Raw genomic sequence first — 20,240 nt, 5'->3', positions numbered from 1 at the left:
TTCACCATGGGACTGAAGTGATCTTCACAGTGGGACTGAAGTATTCACCATGGGACTGAAGTGTTCTCCACCATGGGTCTGACGTGTTCTCCACCATGGAACTGAAGTGTTCTCCACCATGGGACTGAAGTGTTCTCCACCATGGGTCTGACGTGTTCTCCACCATGGGACTGAAGTGTTCTCCACCATGGGTCTGACGTGTTCTCCACCATGGAACTGAAGTGTTCTCCACCATGTGACTGAATTGTTCTTCACCATAGGACTGAAGTGTTCTCCACCATATGACTGAATTGTTCTTCACCATAGGACTGAAGTGTTCTCTACCATGGGACTGAAGTGTTCTCCACCATGGAACTGAAGTGTTCTCCACCATGTGACTGAATTGTTCTTCACCATGGGACTGAAGTGTTTTCCACCATGGGACTGAAGTGTTTTCCACCATGGGACTGAAGTATTCACCCTGGGGTTGAAGTGTTCTCCATCATGGGACTGAAGTGTTCTCCAACATGGAACTGAAGTGATCTCCACCATGGGATTTAAGTGTTCTCCGCTATGGCACTGAAGTGTTCTCCAGAATGAGGTTAAGTTACATTTCTGTAGCACCTTTAATAATCCCAAGGCCACTTTACAAAACAGTTAAGTGTGAGATAATTCTATATTTTTATGGTCCTATAGGTTTTAAAATGTAATGTCTCCTACTTAAAGTGATTTTCTTGTTTACTTTGTATTTCCTAAGTCCTCCTGGTTTATTCCCTCGTCTTTTATTCAACTATGATTCTGCATCCTTGGGCATATTAATGTATTTGCACAATACGAGTTTATCCGCATCAACCGTAGCTATTCCAAGAAGTTTCATGCAAGCTTGGGCCCCACCCCCCCAACAGCTCTGCCACGGGGCAGAGGAGGTGGTGCAGTTCACAGAACTCAGAGAGAGTCCGTGTGCACCGCAGTGACGGAGGACATGGGGACCTTCGATCTCCAACAGCTTTGCAGCGATAAGAAAAGAAAGCGTGAGAGAGAGGGAGAGAGAGAGAGAGAGAAACAGAAAGATAGAGAAAAGTGATACGCTGCCCTTGGATAAAAAGACTTAAGAGGACTTATTAAAAGATTCAAGACGTCTTACTTTCAGGATTCACAAAATTAAACCCTCTAATAACCCCTTTCCCAGTGCCAAAAGAAAAATTCCAACAGAGTTTGGAATATTGTTCCGTGAGCTTTTGCTTCACCTCCCCTGTTCCCAGCTGTAAAAAAGTGAACCACAAAGAGAACATGGAGCAGCGCGAGACGACATGGCCACTGTTCGTGTAATGAACATCTACCGATGGGGGAATATACTGTGGGAGGAGTTTGTGCTTTCACCAATACCAGTATTTATTATACCAGTTTATTTTTTTACAGTTAAAACCTTTTTTAATGACTTTCATTTCAGACTGAATTTAACTGAGCACGATGTTAAATTCCCAGTTAGAATAAACTGTAAATAGCCTGTTTCTGACTGCATTAACACCTTTGTTCCAACTTGGGATGCTGTTTTCCTTGGAGTTCCTTTAATTCAAGTCTCTGCATGACATCATCTCCAGAGAGGCGACACAGTGTAACCACCTTTAAACCCAGCTAATTAGCCCTAAAGATAGATCAACTAAATTTGCACACGGTCCACAGAGTTTCGTCCTCCTGCACTGCCCCAGAAGAGAGCCCCGGCCACCACTCTTTGGACGGAGCGAAACCCCACCTGAATCGGTCCTAGGGGGCGGAGAATGCTAAGGTTCGGGGGGTGGGGTCAGGGCCAAGAGGGCGGGGTTACCTGCTACTGCGAGCGGTCGGGCTCGATCCTGGTCTCTCCGTTCTGCTTGTCGGCGCCCGCGTTCTGGGAGATGTGCGTGGACATGGTGGCAGCCTGCACCACGGACTTGAAGCTACGCTTGCGCTTCTGCACGTTCTGCTCTGGGTGGAAGATGATGACGTACACTTTGGGGATGTAGAGCATGCCGAGAGACACAGAGGCGCTCAGGCTCATGGACACGGTCAGCGTGGTCGTCTGGATGAACATCTGCAAGCCACACAGCAATCACAGACTTGAGCCATCTGTGGCAGGGGCCTAATCCAGCAACCCCGCTCAGGGCCACGCTGAAGGACGCATCTGTCCACGTATTTTACACATCGTCTTTACCAGAATTAATTTCAATATTAAGATGATTGTCAACCAAGAACAGACCATGCTTTTGATAACTATTTGTTTTACATCTGCTGTAATCGTCAGTACAGTGTTTTAAAGGAATTTGGATGTATTTATTTTGTGATTGTTTCTGATTCTGTTCTATATTGTGTTTGTATTTCTATAATGTTCTGATTGTCTCTGCAACTGTTCTGTGATTACTTTATTACCCATTCATGAGGAGTCCATGCTGTTTAGATTTTTAACAACCACAACTCAGATCATTAGCTAATTATCTAACACATCATGAGTTGATTCAGAACTCATACACAATTTACAACAAGAAAAACATTCGGTGCAGGAGGTCTCTCAGCACTGAGACCAGGAAACATTCTTCATTTAAAATATTTACATTGGCAAATCAGGTCAGAGTTGAGTAATTTACAAAGAAAATGACTGACACACCTTCACTAAACACCTCAGAACAGGCAGGTTGGGTCTGCTAGTTTGCTGGGATGTATTTGTGCAAATATATAATAGTCATTATAATAATATAGAGGGGAAATGTATTGTATAAAAATATATTAGTAATGCTGCTTTAAAAAACTACACCTGAATCTTGGGATAACAATTTTCAAATCTGTTTAACAAATGTAATCCTAGGGACTATAAATAAATATAAATGGTGGCAACAAATTCAGCACGTGGTGAGTTCACATTGACAAGAACTAATGTGATTTTATCCAGTTAGAATTTAAGTGGCATTTGACACCTGTGGGCAGCAAGAATCCATTTCCTGCATCCTCGCCGTTCTTCCGTCCTTTTATGGTAAAATGTCTTTCTGTTTCAAAACAGGCTCTCTCAAACAGAGTTTAGCTACCTATTTTTAAAACACATCTCAGTTATCGGAATCTGCTGGTAAAAGCGTCGTGTTCCTTGAAAGCCGGCGATGGGCACAGAAATGCTGCATGTCCACAGACATCAGGCTGTGTGATGGACGCCGCACGTGCCGCTCTAGGAAACACTGCGTGCAGCGTCACCATGGTGATAAAGAGGCTGCAGGCCTCGCCAGTGGGATCCACCTGGCCGAGGGGAAGCACAGCTGAGCGGGACTGAGCAGGACTGAGCAGGACTGCATCTCGGAGTTCCTGTCGGCGCCTGCTCTTAGCTTTATTAAGATGGGCAAAGGCACCGTGTCTCCAGCTCCCCCTCATTTCTCTTATCTGTCTCTCCCCACAATTAAAACCCCTGGCTGCTATGAAGGAAAGCCTTTGTCTCCGTGTCATGGTGTGTCTTCGGGAGATAAAGAGGAGGAGGGGGCCGCGTCTCTCATCCCTCTCCGTGTTTGCTCACCGCCACACAAAAGGTCTCGTCGGGAAGAGGAATTGTGCGAGGTACAACTTTGCCTCGTTATCGCGGCTCTGGCAGGTAGCCGCTCACTCGAGCGCAATTCATATTCAAATGACATGCCGCATAATGTTTTCACTTGAGGTCTTAACTAGTCGCTAACCCAGTCGTCTGATGAGCCTGAGCTATGGCGGAGCTGCTGCAGGAGTCTGGGTAGCTGCTCCTTGAACTAACGACTCCCCCTGTGCGCAGGTGCGCGCGCCATGCAACTGCGTTCGCATTCCCAAAGCAGCAAGGATGACACGACGCATGCACGCGCCTGCAGAAAGCTTTACACTTCACCACAGAGCGCAAGTGAATAGTACAGCGCTTCCTCACAGCGCACGCTATGTTTATGTTTATTTTATTTTATTTGCACATTAATAATAATGGAGGAGATGAAAAGCTTAATGAGATTTCAGTCTGAGCAGCATGATTCATGCCCACCACCTGGCACACCACGACAAACACCCCACCCAGGAGACTGAATGCAGCGTTCGGCACGCCCATCTCGGCCTGCCGGAGGCGTAGCGCACCGTCTTCAACCGCCGCAAACGCTAACGCCACCTGGGACCACCACCTGGGACCACCACCCGGCTAGCTCACCTTCTCCGTGGACTGCGCCGTGCCGAAGAAGATGGGCACGAAGGCCAGCCAGACGATGCAGGTGGTGTACATGGTGAAGCCGATGGGCTTGGCCTCGTTGAAGGTCTCGGGGACGCCGCGGCTCTTGACGGCGTAAACGGTGCAGGTGACCATTAGCACGATGCTGTAGCTCAGGCAGCAGATGAGCGACAGGTCGGACATGTCGCACTTCAGGATGCCTCGGGCCAGCTCCGGGTCGGGCGGACGCAGCTCCTCGTAGTCGACGATGGTGTGGGGCGGCACCACCCCGAACCAGATGAACACCCCCACCACCTGCACGGGGGTGGAGATCGGAGGTGAGCTACAACAGCGGGATAACGTAACGGTGCACAAGGAAGTTCTCTCTCGTAACTCAGGCCTGGGACACCTGTTGTTGGGAATGTTTCATTGTTAATAATGTTTCTCTGTGTTTCCCTGGGTGTTGTCAGTCTCTTGTTTTTCATCTACTGCCTATCCATTATGTTGACTGTCACTTATTAAATACTGCCTGTGTCTCATCCGTCACCATAACCTGTGGACACTTTATTTCATGCCTGTTGGCAATCAAAAAAGACTCTGATATTGTGAGATTATATTAATACTGTCAGGGTTTAATGGTCATAAAGTTTCTGAGGCAAGCAAGTGGCCACAGTCTGACTAAATGTCATTAAATGTGGACAGATGCGCAGCTATCAGCACTCAGACAATGAGTCTGCAGTCAGTGGAATTGAACCATGACACAATTCCATTCAATCAATCCCAGTAATGCTCAGTTTGACTCACACACTTCAGTCTATTTACATTTGTGTAATTCGTTCTGTGTATTTAGTTAGTAACGCAACCTTGCTCATATACTGTTCACAGGAAGGTTTTATTTTGGTCACGGCCTGTCCTGTCACCGCCCCCGGCACGAATGCGGTGAAATAAACGACCATGTGTTCACATTTGTCCTGGAGTGCAGAACACCATTATCCTGCAACCATGGCTGGTCACCTCACACTACAGGCAGCACCTGCATGGTGCAAGGTCAGGAAGAGGAGATCCGCCCTCCTCACCTGCTCCTCACAGGAACTTGCCCACCAGGGCGGCGCCGCACCTGTTCACGGGTGCACGCCGGCTGGAGCCGGAGACTTCTGGAAGAAAGTTCCAGGGTGGGGGGAGGGGACGCCGTACAGCAGCATGTTGCCGTGGAGACAGATGGTGCTGTCACAATACGCGACAGAATTGCGGGGCAATCATTTGGACTCGCTGACACCTCCACCAGCGTGCGCTGGGGGCGGGGCGAGAAATCACCCCGCTGTCAATCATTCCACCTCCAGTGAGCTGATAATCCCCTGTCCCCAGCACCCCACTTCTACTGACTTATCATAAGATCAAGCCACAAGCTATAATAACATTTCCTGCAAGGAAAAATAAGCTAACGTCAGCAATAATGAGAACATACTTAGCACCTGGACCTTTCTGTGGGTGGCGGAAGAAGGGCTTTGTTCTTTGTTCCTGTCACGTTAGTCACACGTCTGTGGCAGATGTTAACACAGAAGTCTCTGCCGCTGCGTGTTCGCAGAGTCAGATGGGCGGTGCTAGGCACTCAGGCTGATGAGATGTGCAGACAGCTTAGCGGCATCCACCACATGCCAACCTCCACACAACCACGCGAGATGCCCAAATAAGGCTTGTGAAATGGTCTTTGTTTTATGTTTTTTTTTTTTCACTGTGTTTGTGTTCAATAAAGGTCCAGCTTGCTCAGCACAGCTCAACACAGACTGAAGTTCCTCACAGAATGCACTAGGAGAAGGTGAGGCTTGTTGATGAGATGCTGTACATGCTATTGGGTCAAACCAGAACACTGATAAAACACCAATATGCCTTCTGGGTCCGGTGTTACACAACCTAACTGAATACACCTGGTTTTACTATCCAGATGTTCCTAAAATCTTGTAAATGGTCACTGGGAACGCAACTGAGGTCCCAGGCAAAGCTGAGAAGAATCGTCCAATCTCTCACCTGAAAAGAGATGAGGATGAAGGTGATGACGAGTTGCGATGTAGGACTGATGAACCTGGGGGGCGTCACCGACTTCTTGCCCTGCTCGAAGATGCGGTAGATGCGGTTGGTCTTGGTGAGCATGGCCGAGTAGGTGATGCACATGCCCAGTCCGAGCAGCAGCCTGCGGAAGGCGCAGACGACGGCGCCGGGCTCGGCGATCATCAGGAACGTGATGAAGTAGATGAGGAAGATGCCTGTGAGCAGCACGTAGCTGAGCTCCCGCCCGGCCGCACGCACCATGGGCGTGTCGTTGAAGCGGACGAAGGTGATGATGATGGAGAGCGTGGCGATGATGCCCAGCACGGCCAGGAAGACGGGCACGACGGCCCAGGGCGAGTACCACTCCAGCTTGATGATGGGCGTGGGCCTGCACCCCGTGCGGTTGAGCGTGGGCCGCGTGTCGAACGGGCAGGTCTCGCAGGTGAACTCGTCGGCCTGGTAATGGTAGCCGTCGCACAGCTCGCAGTGCCAACAGCAGGGCACGCCCTTCACCATCTTCTTCCTCTCGCCTGGCCGGCAGGGAAAGCTGCAGACGGAGGGGGGGGTCTGGCGGTCGCCTTCAGACCACTGCATCTCCTCCCTCTGATGGGAACAAAAGCGTGGCAGGTTGACGGGGTGCCCGCTACGATCAACAGGAAGTCACACAATGACCCACAGGAAATCACACTATTGACCAAACAGGAAGTCACGCAATGACCAACAGGAAATCATGGATACTGTTGTGAGGAAACATACGGACATTTTTTGCCTTTAGATGCATTTCAAAGGGAAAATGAGAATGAACCAGCATGCACTGCATATCTGCTACACTATGGATCAAATGCATCACCCTTGCCCAAGGTGGCAGAGTCCAAGCACAATGTGGCAGAGCGCCTCCAGTGCCACGCCCACCTCCAGTGCCACACCCACCACCAGTGCCACACCCATTTTACCCATGCCACTGATCCACAGCTCTTCAGCTGAATGCAGCTCTTTCCACTGAGCTATTATTATGTATTATTATTGTTTCTGCTGTGCCAGCGTGACGTCTAATACAGCAGTCCACCCGTATCTGCCGGGAGCAGACACAGAGCCCCCCCACACACTGCAACTGTGGATAGCAGCAAAACCCAGTATACACAACACATACCTGTGACAACATTTAATTTAGACATTAGGCACAATACGATATTAACAAAATAGCACAATTAAAACAATATAGCATAATAAACATTTGTAAAAATAAAAGCATATAGTCTGTTATTACTGTGCCAGCCAGGTATTTGTTAATACTGCTCATTCTCTCTGTGTAGTCCCTGGTGCGGCATGAAAGCTTTTCTGTCAGTAGAATACATGATCTTAGCCATTTGAAGTTCAATGTAAAATGCAGAGGAAGCAGAGCAAATGTATAGAGCCATAAAATACAAACACACACACATTGAGCCGAAGGTTATTTGTCCACTGGCCAATGACTTTGTATCCTGGGTTGCTTGTGTTGGTCATTTGATACTGAAAGATGTCGTAGCGGCCTGGAGCGTCTCCGTTCTCGTTGAAGAGAACGCCAGTTCCAGCACTACCTGCAAGAGCCAAACCAGAACTCACCATTCACATTTAACGTGCTTTAGCCAAAATATCATAGACATATAGATTCTATTATTTGTCTCATTTCTGAACATAACACACACTGAATGGATGAATAAGCACATAAAATGATTTGAGATGGGCACATCTATATGAAACGTGTTAACCTACACCTCAAAGCCTACAGTACACAGCACTAATCCTGTTCTCACGTTTTTTTTTGTAGCCCAACCCAAAAGAGCGACTTTCCCATTACTCCAACCCCTAACTGAGAGCGCGGACCCACAGGGATAACTGTGTTATCACCTGGAAACTCAAACCAGCCCAGGCTGCCACCACAGGCGTGCGAGAGCTCCCTAACTCCTCCAGGGGTGCAGAGCATTCCCAGCTCCCTTCTGCCCCCCACCAGCTGCCCTAAACATGCTTGGATTGATCACCCATTCATGCATACTTTAAACTGTATAAATATTACATACAGAGGGCCCTATTTTTGGCCCTGATCGTGTTTTCAAAGTGAACATGGAGGAAACAGCGGAGGAGGTGGGTGTGATGGTGAGGGGCCTCTCGGGGCCAATGTGCCTACAAGCATCACACAGCCCCAGCTACCCGCCCACACCCCAGGTGGATCAACTGCTTTATGTCAATTACTCTGCACTGATTTCACAAGACGAGAAGTCCCTGTTCGTTCTGATATGTGGTTTCAAACACAAGAAAAACACAAAAGGAAAAGCTTCCATTCAATTTTGGTTTTCATTTCATTCCATCATTCCTTGGTGGAACAATTTCCCCTTCCAAAATAATGTAATCCTGGTTCTGGCGTTGTCCTCTGGGATTTCACTCACCAAACACAAGAGCAGGACAAGATGGTTTTTTTGCAGTGAGAGTTGCACTAGGACACAGGCCACAAATAGAAAATTCTCTTCATAAAAACCTTCCATAAAGAACTTCTCTTGCCAAGTGCAGCTAGAGAAATATCATTTCTGAACTGCTGGGGGACAAGGAAACCCAGAGAAGGATTAAAGATTATGCCAGAGAGTGAGAGAGAGATGCGCTGCAGACATAAAGCAGGGTTGCCCTCTATTTGTTAAAGTTGCACCCACAGATGAAGTGCTCCAGCAAGGCAGCCCAGAAGACCCAGTGTGCTACACCAACCTGCTGACCTGCAGGTCATCCTGTGCTGCCCAAAGCACAAAGCTCAAACCTGCTGTCTCACAGCTCATATGGAACATATTACTGGTCCTACCACTCCATCAACAGCTCATCATCTCAGAATCAGACACAGTTGTCAGTGTTTTCCAGTTAGACTGCTGTGTTTTCAGGAGAGTATGGTGGTGGATGGTGGAGGATAGACACTATCTGGAGTATGGTAGAGTATGGTGGAGGATAGACACTATCTGGAGTATGGTAGAGTATGGTGGAGGATGGTGGAGGATAGACACTATTTGGAGTATGGTGGAGGATGGTGGAGGATAGACACTATCTGGAGTATGGTAGAGTATGGTGGAGGATGGTGGCATATGGTGCACATGGGGCAGTCATGGCCTGGTGGTAGGGAACTGGTCTTGTGACCGGAGGGTCGTGGGTTCGATTCCCAGACCTGAGGCCATGACTGAGGTTTCCTTGAGCAAGGCACCTAAACCCAACTTGCTCCTCGGGCGCCGGGCTAGGGCTGCCCACCGCTCTGGGCAGTGTGATCCACAGCCCCCTAGTAATCACTAGTGTTTGTGTGTGTATGTGTGTTCTAACTGCACAGATGGGTTAAAAGCGGAGGACAAATTTCGACTGCGGTGTAAAAATCACAATTGACAAAATACGGCACATTTACATTTTATATGGCGCAGTATGAGAGTATGGTGGAGTATGGTGCAGTATGGTGGAGTATGGTGCAGTATGGTAGGTTGTATAAAAAAGTCAGATTTTATTGTGAAAAGATAATTAATCTATGCCAGTGGTGTTGTGTTGTGTTATAATTATTGTGTGTATGGGTATGTGCAGCACACGCAGTGCAGCATCGCCTGTGTGGCCCGACTGCCTGCGATGGTGATCTGGGCTCACCGTTGAAGTTGACGCTGCGGATATAGGTGAGCAGGGAGCGTCCCTCCACCGGGTCCATCTTGTCGCAGACGCCCGCGGCCCCTGGACACAGGTCCACGTGCATGTTGTGCAGGGCGTGGGCCATTGCGTACACGGCGTCGATCACAAACTGTACCTTCCCCTCCTGCTCATATGGAGAGTCTCGACCAATCCTCTCATTACCTGGGAGAGAGAGAGAGAGAGAGAGAGAGAGAGAGAGAGAGAGAGAGAGAGAGAAACTGATATGTGGAGCAACAGGGGAGAAGTAAAACTGGAAAACTGAGGTAAGACTGAGAAACTGAGCAGGTTTAGAACACTAGGATAAAAAATTTAAGGTCTTTGAAGTTACCTGTCACCATCATGAGCATCAAATTCTTCATTTCAGGATTTTACTGGTCCTTGTCCATCCTGTATGTCTCTCTCTCTTCCTCTCTCTATCTCTCTCTCTTCCTCTCTCTCTCCCTCTCTCTCTTTCTCTCACTCTCTCTCTCTCCCTCCCCTCTTTCTCTTAAATTCATGTTCAACAATCCCTCATTGGCATAAATATTACAAATCACATCATTGCCAAAGCTAATAAATAAGTCAAATAAATAAGTCAAATAAATAAGTCAAATAAATAAGTCATTGGCAGAATTCTGTTCACTCCAGTCCCAGTACATATGGCACTTTACTGCTGTCAGTGAATTTACTGAAACTGCCTAACGTCTTATGGATTGCATTTCTTTCTGAGCTGTATATGGGCCGCCCTGTAAGGAAGTGGTGCTTTTTCTGCACCACTCCCAGCTCACAGTGCGAACTGGAGCAGTTTGTCTCCTCCGGAAAGCAGAGTCTGCCCACAGAGTCTCCATAACCTTCTCTCTTTCCCTTCCTCCCACTCTCTCTTTCTCCATCGAATCGATCAGATCAGCCTCACCTGTGCATTTCTTCTTCTCAGGGTCGAGTTTGATGCCTGGCCGCGTCAGTTTGCACCTGAAATCGTCTTCCCAGAACTCGGCGAACCAGATGTTTCTGCGGTTGTTCTCCAGAGAGCGGGATATGAAGTACTGATCGAACCCTGAGCAACACCGAAAGTAAACAGGCTCATATGTATAACAGCGGAAGTGTCAAAGTTTATCACATATCAAAGTTTTGGCAATAGATATTTTCATATTTAATAAAAATATAAAAATTTTAAACTTTGAAAGTCTGAAAGTTGATCAGATATGTTTCAAAGCTTACATGACAAGTAAACAAATGGTCTTACGTGTACAGACAGCAATAAAACTAAATTCCAATGTATAGTGGGTTGTCGATAATAACTGTAAAATCCGATGGGCTCCAACAAATAAGCTTGTGGTTCGGTCCTTACCATCGATGGACGCCCTCTTGGGCAGGATGGTGACCGCACCTTCCGCCACGTCCTCGTGATCCAGGATAGGGGAGCTCTTGGCACCCCAGCTGTCCGAGCCCACGAACTTAAAATGGCCAGTGAGGTTTGCTTTTCTAGCAGCTCCCAGCACCTGCCTGTGCAAACCAGGACGGAGAATCAGATTTGGCAGCAAGATCAAAAATTGTGAAAGGGGAAATAAAAAAATCTCTAAAACTCTCTAAAATAGTGAGTGGAATTTTCAAAGTAGACCACATATGTACATCTTAACATAAAATGTGAAACAAATATGCTAATATAATAGAAGTGAAGATCAACAGAGTACAGAATCATGGGAAATAACGTAGATTCCACAGCGGTTTGTGCGGCAAAAGTTCTGAGTACTTTGGGTTCATTGGTGCTTGTGCTGTGAACTGTTCAAATCACACTCAGAACAAGGGTGGACATGTCTTAAAATTCCCAGCAGGCCTCTGTGTCCTATCTCGCTAATGAGCGGCCATATTGATTCAGCTGAGCCACTGAATGAACTGCAGTCAGCAAGGGCAGACAGCGAACAGCTTGCTAACAAATCGGAACGGGCCTGTTCTAATTTGAGTCCTCAAAACAGGAGAGAACGGGTCTCTTACAGTGGCATCTAATTACGCCTTGTTTGAATTCAGCTACAGTGCCAGAGTTAGCACCAGTTCTCACCACCTCAACAGGCTCTGCATGTCCACAGTGCTGTGCGTTTTAATAAGCCCACAACTTCAGCACACCTGTGTCTACGGCAGCAGCATGCAGGGTCTGTCGGCCATGAGCCGCATGCTTTAAAGGCTCAGTCAGGCGCTACTGTGCACCGCTGCTCTGTCTTCCCATAATGCAACACCAGCCTCCTAACAACAGCCTCGCTCAAAGACCACAGCTAACACAACGCATCCGTGGTTTTTTTTTTCCAGGAGTCAAACCAGATTATTTTCAGAAGTCAGCCTCAAGTTCACAATTTTACATTTGGCGTATTGTATCAAACGGCAGGTGCGTGTCTGCGTTTGAAAGTGCGTGACCCTCCGTGCCAGAGAGGCGCCTTGAGTCTCTGCATCTCTCCGGCGTTGTTTGGGCTTGCCACGCTTCCGCCACTGAGGCTGCCACGGACCCACACGAGACAGCAGATCCTGACTTGAACATCAGATCTGCGTAGTGAACCGGGGAGGGGCAGGTGGAGCTGAGGTAACAGCGGGAGGTTGGGGGATGGGGGATGAGGTGGGGTGAGATAGACAGACCTCACACTCATGAGCAGACACACTGACATTTAATGGTCAGGGTACAACACACACTGTGGGCTGGGTCAAACAGCATTGCACAAATTGTGTTCGGGTGGCGATGTCTGAGAAACATCCAAAATGTGTGATTTTTTCGCTTGTAAGCGAGAGCAAGTGAGAATGAGAGGAAAAACCAAGAAGCTTTTCTCGGCTGGAGATGGAGAGACACAAAAGCACAGAAATACCGAACCATGAGGCCAACCTTAAACTAAGCCACAATCTCACCAAACCTGGGACTAATACCTATCCATAAAACGTCCAGATGAATCAACTGCTTCTCTACTGGGTGATGGTCAGTGGGGAGTGGGATAAGACCTGAGGTTTCATGATCTTCTCTTTCTGTAATTTCTGTGCTTAATATGGTTTCAGAACTTCATCAGAAAATCAAAGGGACTCCTCCTGAATTATGTTTGCCAGGGTTTTAATGCAAATGTGTGGGGTCGTTTTACCTGCTGTGACACATTAGCTTTGCATTGGGCTTTCTAGGTTGTCTTTATTTTAGCTGTAACAGATAAGATCCTGGGTCAGTGAGGACACATAATCCACAAACGTCCTAGGTACTGTTGCAACATGGTCATATTTATGACAATATCAGTGAATTTCTTTACTCGATCATAACAACACAACCCATTCCAGATTTGTTTTCATCCACTTCTTAGGAACTGTCTGAAAATATTTTATATGTGAGACATATACAATTATTTTGTCTGTTTTTTTAGTTGATGTGACAAAAAAACAATCTTAAAAATCTTAAAAAGTTCTTAACCTGTAACAACACTATTGAAAATTTAAAGCCTAATTATCTACTGAACTGGCTTAAAATCAAAGTCAAAATAAAGTTTTTGGAGACATTTCATTTACTGCTACAAAATACCTAATCTCATTTAAAATACCGTTGACCCTTTTTCAAAATGACAGGTGATTAGCACCTGATCGGATCTAAGCTGCCGGTATCTAAAGCATCTTGGTGAAAAAAAATGTTGTTGAAAAAAGTCACTTTGTTTTGCTTGAACTTTTTTTTTTCATTTTCTTTATTCACTTTCATGCTGTTACCGCTGTGCAGCCTATTGTGAATTGTGAATTGTATGAAATCCTTCAGAATTTCAAGTAAGCTTCACTTACTTGATGTCGTCCTCGTTGGCAAAGATGATGACCCCCCGGGCGTTGGGAGTCTCCATTAGTCTTTTAATGATCTTGTCAAACTCCCCAGGTTTAGGGTCCCTGGGGATCTTCATAGACTGGGCAATGCACAGGCCTCCTGTGTCAGGGGGTGCAAAAGATGGACACTAATGCCAAAATATGTCTCCCTGAAGGTGACCCAGTCCAATTTATATTAATGACTCCAGAGAACTCGAAGCTGGCAGATGGGTAGAAATGCATGCGTCCATCTCAACCACGTTCTTTCTCCACACCCCTGGCTCTGTGGGACGTACAGTACTGCATGGGTTATTAATAGGTCCTCTAATTTGGTTCGGTCAAGACACAAAAAAAAGTCTCTGTCTCAGGAGTGGGCAGACAGAGGAGGAATGAGACATGTGATCCGATCATGGAGGACTACATTACAACGTACATTCACACGCCGTCTGCCGAATCCAGGGCCCGGTGATTAGCTGTCTACTCTAGAGCTCTAGGGTTAAAGGTGAGGTGAAGGTGGTTCAGGAAATGTTGAAGTCAGTGTTTGGACTGAGATGGACACTCCTGCTCTATGGGGCAAAGGCAGATAAATTACATGTCATTCCAGGAAACCAATCAGTGTACCTTTTGAACACTATTATACCTTGATTTTTAATTCATTATAATGCAAAATGGGTTAAAGGAATACTATACGAGTGAAGTTTAATTCTCAGGATTTTCCAGCAGGATGAGAGCAGGACAAACCATCCAGCCTATGGAGATCTAACTTCATATAGTGCACCTGACTCAGCCAGTCAGCCTCTTCAGATCGAATGCAAATTTATACAGATAAAGCCAGATGTCACATCAGGGCTGGCACATGTTACAGCAGGAGTGTCAAGTAAGGAGTGTTATTTAAGGAGTGTTAGAGTGTTAGGAGTGTTACACTGAGCTTGACCTAAAGCTGAGAAACATGCTAGCACATCAGTGGAGAAGTGCACCTTTAACCTATGACCTCTGCAGGACAGAGGGTGAGATCTCCCTCGGGCTGCTCCTCACAGGAACGTACCTGCCTCCCGAGAGATCTGCACGAAGGCGTCCACGCCGCTCTCTCCATAGTTGCCCTCCGACGCAAGCGTGGACACGTAGTTCCAGCCCAAGGCCTTCACGATGTCCACCATGGCCTGTGCTTGGTACGAGTCCGGCGGCACCACCCGCGAGAAGAAATCGTAGCGGTTGTTGTCGCTGAGCTCTGGTGCTGTGGATGCGTAGCTGATTTGAGGGATCTGACCACAGGACACCATACAAATACATCAATGCATCACCATTACAAAACAACAACAAAAGGCACCTTGGAAGCTGCACTATGTTAGTTTTCAACATACATACAATCATCACCAGTATTAATAGAAACTACAACTTTGTATTTACAATCATTGGTTACTTTTCCAGGTATATAATATTGCTGCATTTTACAGACTGTGTTCAATAAACCATAACCCATCTAATAGGTGCAATTTATGGACTGTGTACAATAAACTGTAACCCATCTTACAGCTTCTAGAGACCATGTACCATAAACTGTAGCACAGCTGTTGCCCTGCACAGTTGGTTAGCCAGCTTCAGCCCCTGTTGAGCACATGTTTCATTTCATCCAACCATATTAGAAATCTTGGGAGCATTTTTTCTGGTAAATATATTCTAAGTATGTTAGAATTGCTTGAAGTACATTGAGGTATAATGTCAGTTTTTAACTGTTAGGTGTATTACAACCTTCTCCCAGTATAATCAGTTTGCAGTCAAAGGTTCTTACACTGCTAAATGAAAAAGTAGTTTCATGTAGTCTATGTGGCAATGATTGAAACTGCTGTGTATAAGTGAGCATGATTCAGTTACATTACTCCATATGTGGCAGCAGTGTGGCCTTTACATTCCCAGCTAAGAGTTAAGCCTGCCTTGTAATTTTTTAAAATACTGACAGCTTTGTGTTGACCACACTCACAACCTATCGGCCATGTTAATTGTCTTTTGGTGTGTTTTAATCCAATGCTATCGGGCTCTGGGATTTTAATATGGCTGCTGGTTCCGAGTAATACACTTCATGAATGACACAGATAAGCCTCCCCTAGAACAGATAAAAGCCCACAAACGAGGGTTCAGACACAGCCTTCTCTCACGAAGAACAAAAAAGAGGGCCGTCCCTGTGGCAGCTGCTGTGTCAGCAAACACGGCCAGACTGTTCATAACCTTGACAACAGCTCAAAGACCCCAATTTATTCCACTCCTCAGTGTGGGGGCACAGCGGGTGGGCGGGGCCTCACATTGCTCACACTATCGTATCGGCTGGATGTAAAAGAGCCAAACTAACTCTGCCGTATTGTTAACGCCCCCAGAAATGTAAAAAATGTGGGTCAGAGACAGGAAGGAACCCAGGTGTGTGTACGAGAGAGCACATGGAGGGAAAGACACAAGAGGAAGCCATTTGACAGATTATCTATTGAGGATTAAAGTGGTTTTAGTCAAATGAAGTGGAACTCAGTGGGGCAGAGGCAGAGCTGTAGGGTACAGGGTTGTGGGGGTGGGCTGTCAGGCCTTTCAGAAACCCCCACACAGACGTCTGCTGCTACACCAGGTACATTTGCTGCTAAAACTCCATCTGCTAGACTTTGAACCGTAACTTCTTATATTCACAGATTACATCAGAACACAAACATTTGATCGTTTTAGTCTACACATGCACACAGGCACACACGCGCAGCTGTGACAACACCAACAACATATACATGGAATTTTCTCAAAGTTGCAAACCTGGCTGTATAAATCACAAGTAGCTTTACAGAGCATCAGCAGAAATCTACACAGATCAAGATCAGACAGTTGAATTGCTCTAAATACATGCAAAACATTCAGTTCTAACAGCACTCTGTGCGAGCACCGCTCTGGTTGGCTGAGAAAGTCCGATCAGTCTTTTAATCATAGTAATGGGTCCTGTCTGGGGTCCTCCCTCAGGCGTGGTTTGTCCTGCTAGTGTTGATAAAGAGTCATGATTTCTTTCTTATGCATAGAACTATTGTATTGTGAATGTGAATCCCGTCATTCACTCTGTGTATTGCACTTTATATGGGTGTGTGTGTGTGTGTGTGTGTGTGTGTGTGTGTGTGTGTGTGTGTGTGTGTGTGTGTGTGTGTGTGTGTGTGTGTGTGTGTGTGTATGCATGCATAATATTGTGCTGGCTGTGTGTTTCTATGTGTGTTCATTTTTGTATTTTTTGCAGTCGTGTGTGGAAGCATGACCACATTTTTCTTGCATATCTATCTGTCTGTCAGTGCACCTCTGTCTAGTTAGACCTCCCCTCTGGTAATCCACAACATCTACTCTGCTGCCCTTACTGCTATCCATAATTCATTGTCTACAAGCAATCTGAAGTTCAAATGAAGTCTATGCATGCTCAAACTTCTTTTGGGTGAGCTGGATCTCAGCCCAGATTCAAAGCAGACTTGCAAAGCCTCGGATGCACCCTACAGCAGTAGTTATAATAATTAATTAGGCTGATATGGTAATTAGTGGCTTTAAACACACCGCATATACCCCCAAGACAAACCCTGGATAAAAACATTGCTCAACAGTCTTATCAAAGTGGACAAAACAGTTTGAATATTCTACTTTTAATCAATGTTTTTCAAAGCAGTGACATGGAACATCTTGCCTTTGGGAGCGCACCCAGTAAAATATAGTGTGGGCTGTGCCATGAGCCCTCCATGACCAAAGGGCAATCTAGGGTTCCATGTGCACCCAATGGCAAAGGGATTATATGTTTACTGGGTGGTAAATTCGAGCAGAGAGTGTCTGTTCTCCATCATGATGTGCATATGAACATGCCACACGTGACAAGAAGTAAAGCAAGCAGAAATATTTCAAGAATATTTGCCAAATGTTTATTTTACACAGAAACATACTTGTGTTATGTAATCAAAACATTATTTAATCATTTACTGTGTTTCCACCTTTTTTTAACTTAAAAAAACATCTCAGATAATGAAATATTTTATAGAACAAAGAACCTTAATGGTTAAGTGGTTAAGTTTTCTCAGGGGACATTTTGTCTTTGTGAGAATCTTTACTGTGAGCAACTCAAGCATCACAGGCTACTGAACCCAGTAATTACTTTTACCCACTTGTTCACTTACAAGCAACCAAGCAACACTTCCTAGGGAAAAGGGAGGGAGGGACCCAGAGGGCAGTTTAGGAGTGGTCCTCATTACAGATGTGTGGTGGTCAATGCCTTCAAGAGTAAGTGCGATGAGGAAGCGTCAGCGTGGCTCTGTTGGTAAGGACACCACAGCCTGCAGTAGGGAACTCCTTGCAATCCCCTACATTTGCTAAAAACAACAGGGAACAGGAAGAACATGTGGTCGACAGATCATTTAATGGCCAGGGATTCTCATTCAAGTCTGGCCTAGTTATAAGATGTGGGATGTCCATATCAGCACCTTTCCCAGGATTGAGCCCAAACCCTACACTCTCTGCCTTGTTTGGACCCCAAAGAGGCAGAAGACCCTGGGTTGTGCAGGACTTCCTCCGAGGTGAGGTGGCACTTTGAGGTGAAGATGTTCTCTGTTTCATCTGGTCTACTGGACTTTGCCTGTGTGAGTTCCAAGAGGTGGGAGGCCATTCATGGGAGTTTGACAATTAATCCCTAGCAGTATTCCACCAACTGTAGGGACGCCATTACCTTTCTTGATGGTGGGTTGATCTCAGTTGAGTCCATTGAAAGCAACTCCAGATCCAGTACAATAAGTAATGACTTTACAAGAGTCTCGGGTTGCATTTCTTTCGCTTGGCAATGTGTCCAGTCCTATGTAGCCTGTCCAGGGCCCAGGCAGTCAAGAAAACATTTACATACTGTAACGTACGTACTGTAACGTACGTACTGTAACGTATGTACTGTAATGTACGTACTGTAACATACGTACTGTACGTACAGCAGCTAAATCCATACACAGTTCCTGCCGTTACTGTACGGTCATCTCCATGTTGTATCCTGACAGCAGCCACAGGGAGGCTTGAAAAAAGTTGAAAGAACAAGAACAAGAAAAAACAAGAACTGGTTGAATCCACATTTTCAAGTTTTCGTGGTGAACTGGTTCCACCTTCCTCCTTCTCCAGGGCTCTTCTGGGTATTAACTGATCAGACCTTTTTCCTGACTGCGGTAACAGCTGGTCAGGAGCTTACATAAAAAATACAAACAAAGGTACTGAAAATAATGGGAATGTGGCCCTGATCTAAAGCCATGGATAACACCTGCTATAGGGGATTTGCAGTCGCACTGCAAAGATTGCAGCCATGACATCAGGGCCCATTTCTGAGTACTGTGCAGTGATCAAACACAAATAGTGAAGACCTGTGATGACCAGAAACACTGTGAGCTCAAGATAGCAACAAATGTTCCACACCACACATCAGTCAATGCAGCCGATGATTTAGCTGATATATTCTGCAATATGTGTATTCTTGGGTGGTTTTCCACGCATCTTGGCAGGCTTTGAGCAGACATTTGGGTGGAAACCACTGAAGCAACCCTGTCTTAGTCATCCCGCTGTTGCGGGGGATCGAGGAGGCCTGGAGCCCCAGTGATGAAGGCTCAGCAGTGGCAGAGTGCCAACACCAGGCAGAACCTCCTGCCCAAGAACCTCCTCCTCCAGAACCTCCTCCTCCAGAACCTCCTGCCCAAGAACCTCCTCCTCCAGAACCTCCTGCCCAAGAACCTCCTCCTCCAGAACCTCCTCCTCCAGAACCTCCTGCCCAAGAACCTCCTCCTCCAGAACCTCCTCCTCTAGCTCGTCATATTCATGGACTCATGCAGGCTGTAAGAAGTGTGTAAGCTGTGGTTCCCCAGGGAGGATGGGATGTCAGTGGCGCTGAGTTAACCACGTCTCTGAGTGGCTTTCTTCACATCCCGCAGGGGTGTAAAACCTCAGCATGGCGTTGGCTGGCAATCAGGTCCTTGGTGACCTTGACACCTTCACCAGCTCCTCTGTGACCTTTTGCTACACTCTGCTCCCTAGCAGGTGGTAAATTTGCTGGTCCACTCTGGTAAGACGATAAAATGCCCGAAAGACAATTGGTCTCCTCCTTCATTACATTCTTTTCTCTATCTCTCTTTTTTTGTGTGTGTGTGTGAGTTGCTCTTTTTAGCACCAGGATCTGGAAGTACTAGAATCAGCTTGGAAGGGGGTTTATTTCAGTCGTTCACACACAGAAAAGCAGCCAAGAGGCCTGACAGCTCCAAGATGAGCGCGGGGGGAACCAGAGAACCAGAGGGTTGCTCAGTAGTGTAGTCCTCCCAGTCCTCCCAGTCCGCCCAGTCCTCCCAGTCCTCCCAGCTGGCATGAGCAGGCGGCGCTTACAGGGGAGAGGAACGAAGACCTGCACCACTGGTAAGAATGGCACAATCTCTAGGAGGGTAATCCTTCTAATCCACTGAGATGGACACAAAAGGAATCAGAAAGAACACACTGTTGACACACCCAGAGGAGCAGACACAAGTCCGTCTGCCAGCGCCTCTGTGGCATCTGCAGGCAGCCAGATGAATGAATGGAGGTTGTCACATCATGAGATACC

General features: G+C 46.6%; 1 protein-coding gene across 2 annotated transcripts in view; it reads right to left on the bottom strand.

Moving 5' to 3' along the window:
- The window catches only part of grm6a (glutamate receptor, metabotropic 6a), a 43,518-nt gene that overhangs the window by 2,666 nt on the left and 20,612 nt on the right, over nt 1–20,240 (bottom strand). Inside the window, exons 3-11 of one of the 2 annotated variants that reach the window (XM_077004049.1) lie at nt 14,688–14,904; nt 13,628–13,763; nt 11,193–11,347; nt 10,758–10,898; nt 9,827–10,027; nt 7,628–7,767; nt 6,170–6,793; nt 4,148–4,459; nt 1,805–2,050 (exon numbers count right to left, since the gene is read on the bottom strand). In XM_077004049.1, the coding sequence (XP_076860164.1) occupies nt 1,808–2,050; nt 4,148–4,459; nt 6,170–6,793; nt 7,628–7,767; nt 9,827–10,027; nt 10,758–10,898; nt 11,193–11,347; nt 13,628–13,763; nt 14,688–14,904 (2,169 nt within the window). In that variant the 3' untranslated portion in view covers nt 1,805–1,807. The remainder of the gene's footprint in view (nt 1–1,804; nt 2,051–4,147; nt 4,460–6,169; nt 6,794–7,627; nt 7,768–9,826; nt 10,028–10,757; nt 10,899–11,192; nt 11,348–13,627; nt 13,764–14,687; nt 14,905–20,240) is intronic. The other variant, XM_077004050.1, reaches the window with a different exon arrangement.

The sequence above is a fragment of the Brachyhypopomus gauderio genome, chromosome 4, assembly GCF_052324685.1.
Source record: "Brachyhypopomus gauderio isolate BG-103 chromosome 4, BGAUD_0.2, whole genome shotgun sequence".
NCBI classification, from domain to species: Eukaryota; Metazoa; Chordata; class Actinopteri; order Gymnotiformes; family Hypopomidae; genus Brachyhypopomus; species Brachyhypopomus gauderio.
The sequence above is the reverse complement of the archived record's forward strand: the minus strand, read 5'-3'. Positions and strand labels throughout refer to the sequence as shown.